The sequence below is a fragment of the Columba livia genome, chromosome 17, assembly GCF_036013475.1.
Source record: "Columba livia isolate bColLiv1 breed racing homer chromosome 17, bColLiv1.pat.W.v2, whole genome shotgun sequence".
NCBI classification, from domain to species: Eukaryota; Metazoa; Chordata; class Aves; order Columbiformes; family Columbidae; genus Columba; species Columba livia.
In genome coordinates this window covers 9,034,304-9,048,759 of record NC_088618.1, presented here as the reverse complement: position 1 = coordinate 9,048,759, position 14,456 = coordinate 9,034,304, and the positions used below count along the sequence as shown (strand labels likewise).

Sequence of the window (14,456 nt, the reverse complement as noted above, 5' to 3'; positions counted from 1 at the left end):
CCTAATGTGAAAAAACATCTACCAGTAGGCTTCTCCACAGCTAGTAATCTGGTAATTTCCACTAACCTAAGAACTGCAATGGCTGCACCAACTTCCTCACCCACTTTTGTAACTCTTTTGAATTCCCTAAGAAAAGGGGTAAGAATAGCTATGATTTCTCCTGCGGCAAATATTTCAGGAATCCTTTAAATCTGGCTTCTGCTGATGACACAGAATAACACAGATAACAGCTATCATCTTCCACTACTTATTCCACCTCTGGTTATGAACTGAGACAGCAACTACGGCTCCTTTCATACAAGTATTTTATTGAGAGAAGAATTAAGATAAAAACAATAATCTAAAAAAATTATTGTTTCCCTTTTATTACCTTTAATTTTTGCTTGGTCTCTTCTGAAATGCTGCCCTTTGGAGAAAGGAGGGTGGGAGTGGGTGGAGTGACAGTGATCTCAGGTGGAAATTTGGTGACAGATGAAGGTATGAAAAGCTTTGGCATGTTGGGCAGAATGCGAGTTTTTACTCGGGTGCCATCTGTCTTGTTCTGCTGACTTCCCAAAGTCTGCGAACTGGAGCTGAGTTCAGGCTTGGAACTGGAGGCTAAACAGAAAATAATAAGAAAAAAACATGTTAGGAAGCTAATCAACGTTATCTTTGCACTCTCTGCCTCTCCATTCTGTAATGCAACAAGTAAAACTACTTAGCTTTACTTTTGAGTCTTAATTTCCACCACCATAGCATTGTCTCTTTAATTACTGACATAGCAACTCCTCAACAATTTAAAAGAAAAATATCTGGTAAGCCCAATCAAAATTTCCTCATTACCCTCTTCAAATCCTGCCATAAAAACCTCATTTCCACATACTTCCAAGTGTCTCAGCTTGTGGTCTTTACAGCGTGAACGTGCTCAGACAGGGCTCATCTCTCAAAGTAAAGATGGATCCAGCCCTTTCTATACCAAGTTTAACATTCTTTTCAATTAAAACACCAACTCCTACTTCTCTTGGGAAGGAGGCAGAGGAGGCGTAGAAAGCATTAACTGCTGTAATTATGTTTTTTATGTTTATTGAGACTGAGTCAGGTTTTGTGAAAAATCATTTCCTTCTGCTAAATATTCCAGTGGTGCAATCCAAGGTGTTGTCATATTGCCCTGTGTAAGATTTCACTTAAAAGCAAAAAATCTGCTTTAAAGGATGCACAAACTACATGGCATGGTAGCCTGGTACTGGGAGGTTATTTATTTGGCTTTGCTGCCGTGGTATTTAGCATGTAAGTCAGGCAGCAAAAAGAATAACCATTAAGGGATGACCAGGCACTTTCCTGCGGAGCTGGGACATTGCCAGGAATGCTGCTGAACTCTGGAATACTTGACTGGAAGATAGAGAAACTGAGGAAAACACATCACAACTATTCAATTGATCGATCCCTGCAGACTGGTCTGCAGCCAACCACCCATTTCCAGAAATCTTTCAAGCACAGAAAGCTCCTACCTTGGGTACAAACATGTCCTGAATTTGCGCTAGTCACCGATTCCACTTGCCAACAAACAGGCTCTGGCGTTGGTGCAACAGTGGCCATTTTCATCTGCTGACAAAGCCGGGACTCCTGTTGCTGAAATCCAAGCCCCTCCAAAGGCACTTCAAGCTCTTCTTCCTCTTTATTAATGAAATATAATTCACAGATTAAGAGAGATCCCGGTCTCTCTCCTAAGCCTCAATCCTTTTGCTGTCTAACCAACTGACAGAAATTAGTCTTTAACCCTTCCTCTATTTCTAAACTGTAACATGACTGAGTGAAATTAAATACTGGCAAGCTAAGATGGAAATACCAACTTTTTCATGCTCAGTGCCATCAATTCAAACTCTTAAAAAATTAAGCATCATTTTAAAAGTGGAAGAAAAAACTATTGATTATGACATTTTATTAGTTCTGTACATCTGTAAGAAAAACACATGCAACTGACCATTCTCCTTTGGAGATCTGGAGGTTGAAACACCTGCCAGCCCTGCAGAGCAAAATCCATCACCCGTAAGGATGCGCCAGCTGTGACCAATGGGCCCTCTCTGATCTGCAGCCACAGGCACCTGCTGCTCTGCAGGGCAGGTGACACTAATTACTGTGAACATCCTGTGACAGGGGCAAGTCTGGGGTGTATGAAACCAATACCAAGTTATACTGAACGTCCAATTTTCACTGATGTGTCCACTGTATCTACATTAGTCTGAAATTCTGAACTTCGCCTATTCCAGAACTTGGGATGTTTAAAACTCAGAATTCTTGTACGTGTGTGTGTGTGCAATCTCCTTATTACGTACCAGCTCTATCTGCTTTTAAATTAATTCAGAGTTAAACCAGTTTCCTTACACACTGAGCTGCATATTGTACATAACAAGAGCAATTTTCACTGAACTACTGAGAGCTACAGATGCTCTTACTGGGAAGAGCAGATTGAAACAGCAGCCAGCCTTTCAAGGCTATGGACACACAAGCTCTTATTCTCTGGTAAAAATGAAGATATCCTTCAAAAACAAAGGGCTGCCTAGTCTAATTTGAATCACCTTGTATTTACACAGACTTAGGTGTTCACAGGCATCTCTCACAGACCAGCAGATGCAATGCATATTCACAGGCTAACTCGCTCTAAAATTCTTTATATGTTCACACTCTAAATTAATTTAAGATTTTGACAGTATGACGTCTTGAAAAAGAATATATATATACATATATCTCAACCTTTCCTCATTGGAAAGATAATCTCACCCCCTCAAGTGCTGAAAACACTTCCCCATCTTCATCAACGTAGATAAGAACTTGGAATTTACCATGGTAATATACTCCTGTGCAAGAGCTCCCCTTGCAGAAAATGCTTGAGACAACACTATAGCTTAACAGCTTGGTCAAAGCCAGATTAATGCAGTCTGAAAGATGCAACTTTTAAAACAAATTAGATTTCCTAGCGTTCTTGAGTAATTTGTACCCAAAAAGACTTACGAAAGCAGGCTGTGAATTCTTTCATCCACCAATTTTCATTGGTAAAGAAAAGAACTCACGGTCTAAACTCGTAGCTGATAGCCAATATAAGCCTCAGGGTAAATGTGTTTGCTTGTAGGGAATTCTCCAACAGTTCCCAAAAAGGAAAGGTCACACAGCACAAATCACAGGCAGATTCTGTTCTGTGATCCACTCACTACCAAGCACAAAATGGAAAGATCTAATGCAGAAGAACGTAGTTCTCATTCTCAGCACTCTCTTGCACATTTCTCTACGGATACTTCAAAATAAGGCACTGGAAGTAGGAAAATCATAGTTGCATCTATACATATGTTGTATTAATAGGCCAAATCAGCTTATGAACACCACAGAAGGAAGTATTTAACTACAGGAATCCTGCCCAGGAAAATCACAATTCCTCGTTCCCCGGTTTAAGCAGCAGAGGACGGCTGAAGGATCACGTTGTGTATCTGCCTGCCCTTTACACCAGATCCACCTAAGATTTAACCTCCTGCTGACAAAGTACAAGAGGCCACACGAAGAAGGATCAGCCCTGACGTGGCCCGAAGCCAACACACACATACCCCACTTCACCGCCAGCGCCTGGCGATGAGCTGCAGTCTAAACCCAGCAGACTCCCACACCGAAATGGCTACAAGACACTTGATCAAAAGATAGAAAGAAACATTACATCAGCATTTGAAGACAAGCAAGATGAAAAGGATGATTTCAGAAGATTACTCTAGAAGAGAGCTAAGAAGTCAACTCCTTTTTAATTTACTCTTAAGAGTCCAAACTCAGTCTTAAGCATCTAGGGTAAGTACTAACAGCATCTTTCTTGTCCACTTATTAACCAAGAATACAAAACCAGGAATTAATACAGCAGATACAATACTGTATACAAATAAACTGCAAATTCAACAGCCTCAACTATACTGCTAACCACAAACAGTTTTGTATGCACTCAACTGCTAAATTACATAAGGGACTTATTAGTTCACCATTCAGAATAAGAGCCCTGATTTGCATTATTGTTTAATGACAAAAGTCTTAACTCTTATGCTGATTATAATCTTTGTTTAATTATAAAATCTATCATTGCTTAAGCTGATTTGCTGTGCTTTATTTTACCTAAACTATGCCCCACTGATAAAGGCTCTTTTGAGCAGCCTGTTCCTAGGAAGATGCTACAAGACTCTATGAGCATACTCATGAGCATCTCCATCTTCCACGTCAGGTTTGGTTTTGTTAGTTCGGAAGATTTGGTTTCATACTGTAGTAAAAATAGATTTAATTAGAATAAAAATATGTGTCAGCCCTTTCTCATGTAGAAATAAATGGAAATGAAAGGGCAGGAGTCTGGCACACTAAATGTGTATCTCTAGCCCTGCACTTCTGGAAACAACACTTGTTAATATTCTATTAGGCTGCATCTTTCAGTACATGAGAAATCAAGAACCACTGTCTGTTAATCAATCCCTTGCTGTTAGAAGTGTTAAATATGCACTGACTGAGTTCTATCCCCTGATTGGGTCACATACTTTATTCTTTTAGAACTGTGCTGTTTTAATTTTTTTTGTAATAGTCACTTGATCAGTATTATTTCTAAGTTAACGAACAAACTGCTTCTTTTAAAATCTTGAAAAGGAGAAGAATTGATTGTTTCAGGTGTATATATCATAATTTATACTATTGATACTTTAATATAGTGCACAGATATTTACTACATCTTTTTTCATTACAGACAAAAAGAGCAAAAGGATAACCAAGAAGAAACACACAGCTGGATCTCCTGTTATTTGTCTAAAGCAGATTTCTGAAGAGAATACCTTGATATTTGTCTTGTGGAAGAGGGTGTTATAGCCCTGAACATAATGTCCTAGTTTTTCTAATAAAAACTTTCCCCAGGGAGGTAAAGACTCCACTAACTCATGAGCCACAATATTCTGCACAAGTCCAAGAGCACAAGAATATAAGTACAGCACATTCTGAAGGTTTTCAGAAGCTCAGATTTAGTATCAGTTAACAAATCTTTGGGTAATACCCCGTACTTGTACTGCCCTGGCAGCTTTTCAAACATTAGCTCTGCAAACCCAGTTTAAAATAAAATCAGTTTCTGAAGACGTAATATGCAACAGCCACTTGTCTCCATGCTGAAGATGGGACAGGTCCTGTTCTCTGGAGATCTATTTAGCACTCTCACCTTACAGCACAACACACAAAAATAAAGCACACAGAAAAAAAACCCACTGATTTGCAATGCATATGATTATTTCTATTGAAAAGTTCATCTCCAATCGAGCTGAATTACAAGTATTTTATTTTATCCTTCCCTTTCCCAGCAACTGTCTGAATACATACAAAAGAGTACAGACATAGAAAGAGGGACATCATACCTTTCAACATCTCCCTGCTTTACTGAGGAAGAAACAAGCTGAAAACAATTCAATGCAACAACCTACTCCAGCTTTCCTCTCCAACCTCTTTCCACTTGTTGCCAGGGTAACCAGTGTTTGCAGATGCCTATAGCGGGCGCCTGGGTTCATGACTTCATCACAGTTAATATTCTGTCTCTCTCTCTTTATACAGAGAATACACTATATACACTTACCCACGGACTATAAACATAGATTACACAACTGCTACAGCCGTTTTTATAGTGAGACAATTTACTTCGCTATTCTGATGTATATAAATCGCGGAAAAAAAAATACAGCAAAACCATTCACTTGGCAATTTGCAGATGTGGAGAAAGTTTAAAAGCAACTGTAGACCTGTAACCAGTAAACATCTGCTCTGGTCTCTCTGCACTGCCCTGTACACTTAATCACTTGGTTTAATCATGTTGTCAGGTATGAGAGACATTAACATCACAGCCTTATAAAACATTTTATGTGGAATTTTAAAAAATCCTTTAGTCATGCACTAAACCAAACGACGAGCCCAGAAAATGTGACTAGCACCTGGAAAAAACGTTTTACAGTTTCTGAACGAAGCAGTCTGAAGTATTACAGCACAGCTATGTTAAAGGATACAAGCAACTCGCAGTGCATGCACAAAACCGTTTCTTTATAGGAAAAAGGAAGGAGCTGAGCTTTGAACTCCAGGATAAAATACTAATGTGATTTCAAAGGCAAATGCTTGGAGAAATGAACAGATAACAGCTTCAACTGCTTAACTAAAGCACTTGCACCGCTTGTATTCATCCCTCTACAAAACACCTTCCCCAGCAGTTCTGTGTGTCAAGACAAAAAAACCTGAAAATACGTTACTATGATTTAGCAAATCTGTACTGCCTTGCCTTCCAACCACTTCAAAACAGTAAGCACTAAATTCCGCGTGCCTGCAGACACTAGGAAATACCTTACTAGTCCCAGTAAGAGCTGGTTTACTTTTTATTTTAATGGCCACTCACAGTACATGCAATTGTTCACAGAACTGGCTGTTACTTCTTCACCATAAAAGGTAGATATTATTTTCCATCACCATGAAAAAAAGTGGAAAACGGGCCTGATTCTTTGCTCCCTGATACAGTGGAGTCAACATCTTACCACATTTCCAAAGAACAGTGCTAATGTGAAAACGATTAATTTTCTGTATTCCATCTGCCTCACCCTCCAGAGTGCTGGGAATTAATACAGCTTTTTTCCTCATACAGTAGTTGCAAAGTCCATGGAAAGCCTGAATTGAAGGAGCTCAGAGTTTCCTTATACACTGTGCCACTAAGTCAATGGAAAGACTGCACTGGACACAAGTTGGTTCAGCTGAACAGAGAGTGGTTGAGGATGTTGACATACAGAAATAATGGGGCTATCAGCACTCAACCTGCATCTGCCATGAGGTACCACAGCAGGCAGGGAGAACACCTGGTTCAGATGCTGCAGGTATACTTGGTAGCCTTTCCTTACATGTTTTCTTTCTCCAAGTTCATTCCGAATATCCTGCCATGAAATTTATTTCTGAAAAACAACTACTAAGTCATAGCTGTAGAAATAAGTATTTCACTTGAAATGCTAAATTCAGGAAGTTACATTCAAAGCTGACACACACAACCATGTGTTAAAGATTAGGCATCAGAGTAATTTTGGACGCAAGAAGCTGCAGAACACAAATTCGATTGCCCCCTGAAATGGAAGAAATGCAAGCAGTCTGGTGAACAGAAGTTCACACTGTAATCATATGGCATTCTGCTATATTTATCGCTAGGGTCCTGAACAGAGAGTCTACTGTACAATTATATGAGACATACCCCAAACTGCTTCCTAATGCTGATGTCAGCTGTCATGGAACAACATTAATGCAAATAATACCTAAAGCAGGTGAAAGTCCTTCCTGGCAGTAGTCCCTGGCCCATACGAATTCTCAAGTTACCAGGTTCCTGTAACAGCCACGCTGGGACCAGCCTAATGGCAAAGAAACTGAAGTTCCTGAGTCCAAAAACATCTCCTGCCACTACCGAGGTTCCCAGAGGTGCAGAAAGCTGCTATGCAGGGTGATAAAGAAAAGCCCTGGAGTTCAATACTAACTTCCTCTCTCTTTTTAGAACAAAATAAAACTTCAGTTTTAAAAAAAAAAAAGCTAGTATGGGCCTAGATGAAAAAGACAACAGTTTGATATTCAACTACATGAATTTTCAAAAGGCATTTATAAAAATACAGGTAGCTGACATCTGTGTTTTAATATCTGGCTCAGCAAGCACACATCACTTCGAGAGCATCACACAGTAGCACCTGTGGATGGTAAGTGTCACTCACTGGTGGTCTACTGCTTCTGAATTTTATGTACTAGATACCTACGAAAGCCCTAAGACCTTTCCTTCTCTGTCAGTATTTCATCCTTCTTTGGCCAGACAGCCAGCGAGGCACGATGCAAATGAGCAAAAGCAGCTGTTCGAAAAATCTCGGAAGATTGTGAGGTGTCATTATGTTCTTTTAAAATAAATTTCTAAGTAACATAACACCTGTGTAGCAGGCTTACAACTACAGTTCTCTTCACTCTTCACTTGTGCAGGAATATATGTAAATTTTATGCAGCTGGCAGTAATCTAAAACTAGTGAAACTAAAACGTGTTGTAACAATATAGCATCATTAGCACGTTCTTTTACAAAAGGTCTCCAGAAAACACGTTCCATTAGTGTAAGATACCCACAGGCCAGCAACTCCCTGGAATTTTCAGGGCAATTTAAAGGTGTATGGGGCAACAGTGTCTCTGGGACCACAAACCTGCCCAGCCTGCAGAGCCCTGGCTCTGTACCGTCACCTCAGGCCACAGATGGGAAACTGCCATTACTGTCCTATTCTTCTTACTGATCTACCATGTGTATTTAAGAATGACAAGTTTTAATTCCAAAGGATTTTCTGCACAGTGTTGGGCTGAATAAATAAAACTTCAGAAATCTGAAGGGTAAAGATCAGAAATAGCCATTAAGCGTACCGGAAACCTCTTCTGGAATGACTTGTGATAGCAACGCAAATCAGCGTACTTCCAAAGAGGGAGAAGACACGGCTGACTGGTGCTGTCTGAGCACCAGGCAAAAAGGAATTAAGAAGTCATTCACAAACAGGAAACCCCCCGCTGACATTCAGCAGGGAAGTTGTTTTCAGAGTGCACCCATTGTGAAAAATAAAGAGCTTCATGAAAAGCACGGATCAGACAAGGAGAGGCGAGAACACCAGTGCCAAGGAGGCTGAGCAGCAAAGATCAGGGAGAGCCATGTCTGTGAGTGAGCTGCAGTCACCCCAGGGTGGTACCAATGGCCTGGGGTTCCAAGGGTTTATAGAAGAGTTTTGAAAGCCTTAGAGGAATTCAGCCTTTGGGAAGGGAGGAAAAGAGCTGCCAAAAACCAGGATAAGTCAACATGGGAAATGAAGAAGAAAGAGAAAGAAAACAGAGTAGAGGAACACGTGCATTTAAGGGAGAACCTTCATGCCAGGTAACTGCAACATGAAGAAGGCTCATATGAGGTCTTATGTCCTTGGCCAGCCTCACCTTTTACATGTTTCAGTTTTCTCTGAGCCATCCACTGAGAATAACTGTGCTCTAAAGCGTGATTTTGCATTCAGCAGAAAAAACAAGGTAGGACACTGACTGCAATTAAAAGAGTGTTCAACGTTTCCACATCCAGTTATATAAAAAGCATCTGAAAGTTTGAATTGAAATACACAGCTAAAACAAGGCACGGGCAATAGGGTGAAATACTTTGGGCACTTTGCGTACAGGCTCTTAGAATCCATGTTTTGCCTTTACAAATTTGTGACAAGCAAACTCGGAAGTCACCAAGATCAGTATGTGGCCAAACTCCGCTAAAGACGAGAACCTACAATCTGCCGTATTTCATTCAGATAGAAACAGGAACTGTACATGCCCACTGATGTCTGGATATCTAGAAACTGTGAGGAATCAAGGTGAACCCTCATGCCACGCGCTGTTTTAATACAAAGACAGATGCTGTCAATGCAAAATCACAGAGCCGACTTTTTTGCAGTATATCCCTCTCCCTTACACAAATGGCCTCAGTCTCTTGAGAACTCAGTATCAACCTAAGGTCATGCATCAGTTGCTAAAGTAAACTAAGTCACAGACTGCTGTGAAAAGATGCTCTTTACCTACACATAAAAGTACTGTTATGACCCTGATGCCCAATTAAAAGCCTATGGGATGAACTGCCATATTATAACATCATTACTGAATTTTTAGGACTTATCACTTCAAATCCCTCTTTATTTTGGACCTGTGTCTTTCAGGGCTGCTGCCTACATACACTTAAACAGTTTAGCTTCATTGCTGACTATTACGATTGTGCTACATACCTGTCCACACCACTATCCTCACTTGCTTTTATTTCTTGTGCTTCTGTCTAAAAGTTCTACAGGTTGAAATAGATTCACACCTCTACTTGCAGACACCTCTGTTGCACCTAGATAACAAACATTTGAAATTATAGCAGGATATTCACATGGCTTATAGAGTGCAACTTCCCTGTACAATACAGAAAGAATTGTCTTCCTTAGCTGAGAATTTCCAAGTTTGGACAGCTATATCATGACCTTGTTTTTATATTGAAATGCTTAGGCCTTAAATGGAAAAAAAAATTAACGGGGGAAATGTGTTACTCTTCTACTCTGATTTTATATTCCAATTTGGTAAATAGCTGTCTATAAGCAAAACACATAACTTTAAATGATTCTAAGTATAAATACCTTCTCTTGGTAACAAAACTCAGATGTGAATGTTTTCCTGTTCATTCCTTATAAGAATCATTATTAAAGTAAGGACAGTGAAGCAGAAGATTTTTCAGCAATTTAGAAGATTGTAAATGTCAAGATTTTTCAGCAATTTAGAAGAGCAAAATCCTGGAGCAGTGTGACAGGCCAGAGGGTTTATCTTAATTATCCTATTCTAGATTCCCCAGAGGAAATTTTAGGTTGAGCCACAAAGGCTAATAGCCTCATGTACGTTTGTGCCCAACCGTAGGAAGCTCCCGTGCTGAACCTGCCACTGCCATCGCTTCGCTGCTGGACTTCACCATGCTGCATGTTCTGTACCAGTCAGTCAGGTACTAGACACAATCTCCCTAAAATATTTACATAAGAAATGAGTGTCACAGCATCAACACTGCTTGGAAAGCCACTCTTTTCTGGGTGAAGTCACAGAAAATAATAGCAGCTCAGCCTCTCTGATGTGGAATACTTTCACATGAACAAATAGATACAGGAGGAGGTGACAAGAAGCAAAAAAGATGAAAACAGATTACTCTTGAAGTAGGAGGAGTTTTCACAGACACTGAGCTAATGGAAGGCAGACGAAAAAGGGCTGTAACAGAATTATAAATAATTCTTTTTGGAGGAGATGGATGCAGAGGCAGGAGAATTAAAAAGAAAAGACATAACAGTAATTGGTGTCTCTCTCAGCTAAAGAAATGACCTGTCAGGCAGGTCTGAGAGACAGAAAGCCAGATACAACACAGGCTTTCAGCACCGGAATGAGAGCTCTGCAGAGCGCGCCTCTTCATCTCCAGACACAGTTCCAGGGGTGTAATTCTAGCAGCTAACACTTCCACCCCCCTCAACCAAGATGGTGTATAGAAAGTATGAAAGAAGAAAGAACAATATGTAACTTCACAACCCTAACAAAGCCTGGGAAGTCAAAAGATTAAAATAAACACTCCAATCACGCCAATGGGGCCTGGGAAATTGCAGAGAGGATGCTCGTAAGTTTTGTTTGAAAACCTAAAGAATGCCTGAGCTCTTATCTGCATTGTCACTCCTACCAGTCTCCTTAGTAAGGGTACAGCACCTTCAGAGGATTCATTTTTTCTCTCCCCTGTTGTCTAGGCACAACCTGAATTACTCCCTGGTGAGCAAGACTGCCAAGATATCTTATGACACCATGCAACTCCATTCTTTAGCTTCATAAGGACAATAACAAACGTGGTTTACACTGACTAATCCATTCCTTCCTTATCGTTCCCTTTTCCTTTCTTCCTGTCCCAAGACAATCTCTCCCTGGATTTGAGAAAAAGGAAAATTAGACGATTATATTGGATATTAAATTTCAATTTTGTCCTGTACTCAGAAATAAGCAAATTGGAAAAACTGATTTCTCCCTAATTTTCTCTTTGTCGCTGACAAATTCGGAAGATTATGTGCATTCAGATGCCAAGGCTGATTACATATGGAAAGAATTGAAATACCAGAAGTATACCGATCAAAATTTCAGACATAACAAAATATCTAGACTAGATCAGAATCTCTTCATTAGTAATTAATATTATGCACTGTTAAATAAAAAAATCTGTGCACTATTTCCACTGCATCCCCATTTCCCATTTTTCCCAATACCTGTATGTTTATCATTCATTCATAGCTTTATCTGGGCTCCTACAAATTTGCCTAGGGCACTTTGTGAGCAGCGTTAGGGCCCGAGCTCGTGAACAGATGGTGGGATCACAAGCAGCAGCAGATGCTTTTCCACACAGCGCTGCTGCTGAGGCTGCAAGAAAGTCCAGGCTATGGAAGGTGCTCTGCCACCTTAACACATGCAGTGTCCTACAAAGCAGCTCAACCACCTCTTCTGCACACCCAAGACAAGTCTGAAACTGGGTCTTACCTTGCTTTATTCCCTAAAGTTGATTAGTACTGCCTTGCAGTGATTTTGTGTACTGCTAACGAGCCAGCCTGCCATGACAGCAGTAAAGACAGCATTCTCATTTAATTCTTTCCTTGTCTAGACAAACCGTACATAACTGAGTACATAACGCAGTCCTAAACAAATCACACGATTCTGCTACAGAATAAGTAACATTTGTTCTGGTTTTTTCAATCCTTTTCTGCACTCTAACCTTGCACATAACCATACTAGGGCTATAAATAATGTATTCCTAACATTCCAGTCCCACCAGATGCTTCTTTCCTCAAATGTGAAAAGTAAGAGTGGTGATGCACTAACTTTATGAACCATGGAGAAGCTTGGAATTTTCAGTGTGTTATGTATCTCCACACACATACACACGGCAGTGACAGCTATGCATCTAATTACGTTAATCAGGCACCTGTAAGTCAGATGTAGGCTGTCCACTGCAATAACTTCTAACTTTTTTAAAGATTTAAGGTATTTTAAAGAACTATATCCTTGCCTCTCTGAAAACAAACAAACAAATGCTTTTATGCTACTAGTAGATGTAAATTCTCTATTTAAAACATATGACTATTTTTAGGCTGCTATTCCATGATTTCACATGCAAGTTACATATACAGAGGTCACTCTATGATAGTAATTAAAATATATATTATTTAGATGTGCCCAATGCAGGACCAAGACAAAACCTCTGTCTGTGTAGCCTTTTGAGTGTGGTCTAGTGATCAGAAAGTGGGCCAGAATCAGCACTTGGGCACTGACTCACCGTGTGGCCTTGGCAAACTGATCAGACAGGGCCAAAACATCCTGTGTCCCTGAGACTCACCCCGTGCGAGGTCGCTCGTGCTGGGAGCAGTCTCTGCATTTTGAGTCCGGAGATGCTCAGCGTCCCTGTGTGACTCCTGGGATGGAGGTGCTGAAGATGCGGAGGAGGAGGAGGATGAAGAAGAAGAGGCTGGTTTGGATTTGGAATGCAGATCGTTCAGTCTCAGGAGATTTTCAGGAGTCACGATGTCTGGATTCACGGGGGTAGGATGCAGAGTGGCTGGTGCTACTGGGAAGAAGGTCTCTCTGTTGTCCTTGGTGTGCTTTGGGGTTGTGGGTGCTTCTCCTGTGAACTACGTGACACAAGAAAGGGCAGGCAGAGACAGTGAGAAAATACACGCCAGTAATTCTGCGTATGCTACCTGCTTCAGTGACCACTGCAGGCCATACAACTTTTTGCAGACAGAAATCACTCCTCTAAAGTAAACATAAAAGCCAATTGCTATTATAAAGAAATCTTTCCCCTTTACAGATTATTTTTTTTGTTCTTTACCATCTGTTTATCAAATTAGTGCTTGAACATTTATTCATATTCACACTTACAAGGCTTTATTACAAATCCCTATATTTTCCTGAACTCCAGTATTAATAATGAATTACAAACTCTCGTGAAAAGACACATTTTTCTCATTCAAAATTACATTGACAAACCCTTGACCAGAACAAACATCTGTTGTGCTTTAAGAGAATTTGCAAAATATTGAAAGAAATTTTTCTAAGTGAATGATATGAGACAGGAGAAGGCAGAAAAATGCAGTTGCTTGCAAAGTAAGTGATCAGCCTAACTCCAAATTGTAAGTTTCCAATAACTGCAGAACTGAGCAACATCAGAGTCCAACTCAGAACAATGCCCTGGAAGACCCGTCACCTTTGCAGAAGTAACGGTGGCACCGAGAACAACGTTCTTCTCCAAAGCCAGAGCTGAGAATTTAACACTGTCATTAATTACGTAGACAGACTAGAAGGGTGACATAAATTCACCAAACGAGGGAACAAAAGTACCTATAAAACAAGTTTATTGTCTATAACTTTTATCAGCAATCGCATAAAGTATTCTTGCCTGTGAGGCCACAGGATGCATCTATTTCATGCTCTTTACAGTCTTAATGGAGACTTATTGGACCACATAAGATGCGGATGAATGGAATCCTCAACTGTTTAACTGCCTCATACCTCGACCTCTCAAACCTCTACCATGAAGAAAAACTCATTTTAGCCATGGTGATAGAGTATGAGAGTTTGAAATAGAAATAAGAGTTCTGCTGTCAAATGTAAAAATCAAATTGGACCCAAATGGCCTAGATAACCAGAGATTTATTACAACACCAGAAAAGTCAGCAGAATTTCACTCAGAGGACAGAGTTAAGTTTCAGATGGAGAAATTACATATTTAAAATTCATAGGTGGAAAGCATACAAGTACACTTTTAAAAAATAATTGGTGAAATGTATTTTTAAAGTTCCTGAACTTGATTAATCAATCTCTAAAAAGCAAACAATTAAAACCT

General features: G+C 40.1%; 1 protein-coding gene across 6 annotated transcripts in view; it reads right to left on the bottom strand.

The window, feature by feature from the left end:
- CABIN1 (calcineurin binding protein 1) overlaps positions 1-14,456 on the bottom strand; it is a 102,088-nt gene that overhangs the window by 1,501 nt on the left and 86,131 nt on the right. For all 6 annotated transcript variants that reach the window (XM_065033698.1, XM_065033701.1, XM_065033700.1 and 3 more), the window contains 3 exons: positions 12,951-13,242; positions 1,488-1,652; positions 371-597 (listed from right to left, as the gene is read on the bottom strand). In XM_065033698.1, the coding sequence (XP_064889770.1) occupies positions 371-597; positions 1,488-1,652; positions 12,951-13,242 (684 nt within the window). The remainder of the gene's footprint in view (positions 1-370; positions 598-1,487; positions 1,653-12,950; positions 13,243-14,456) is intronic.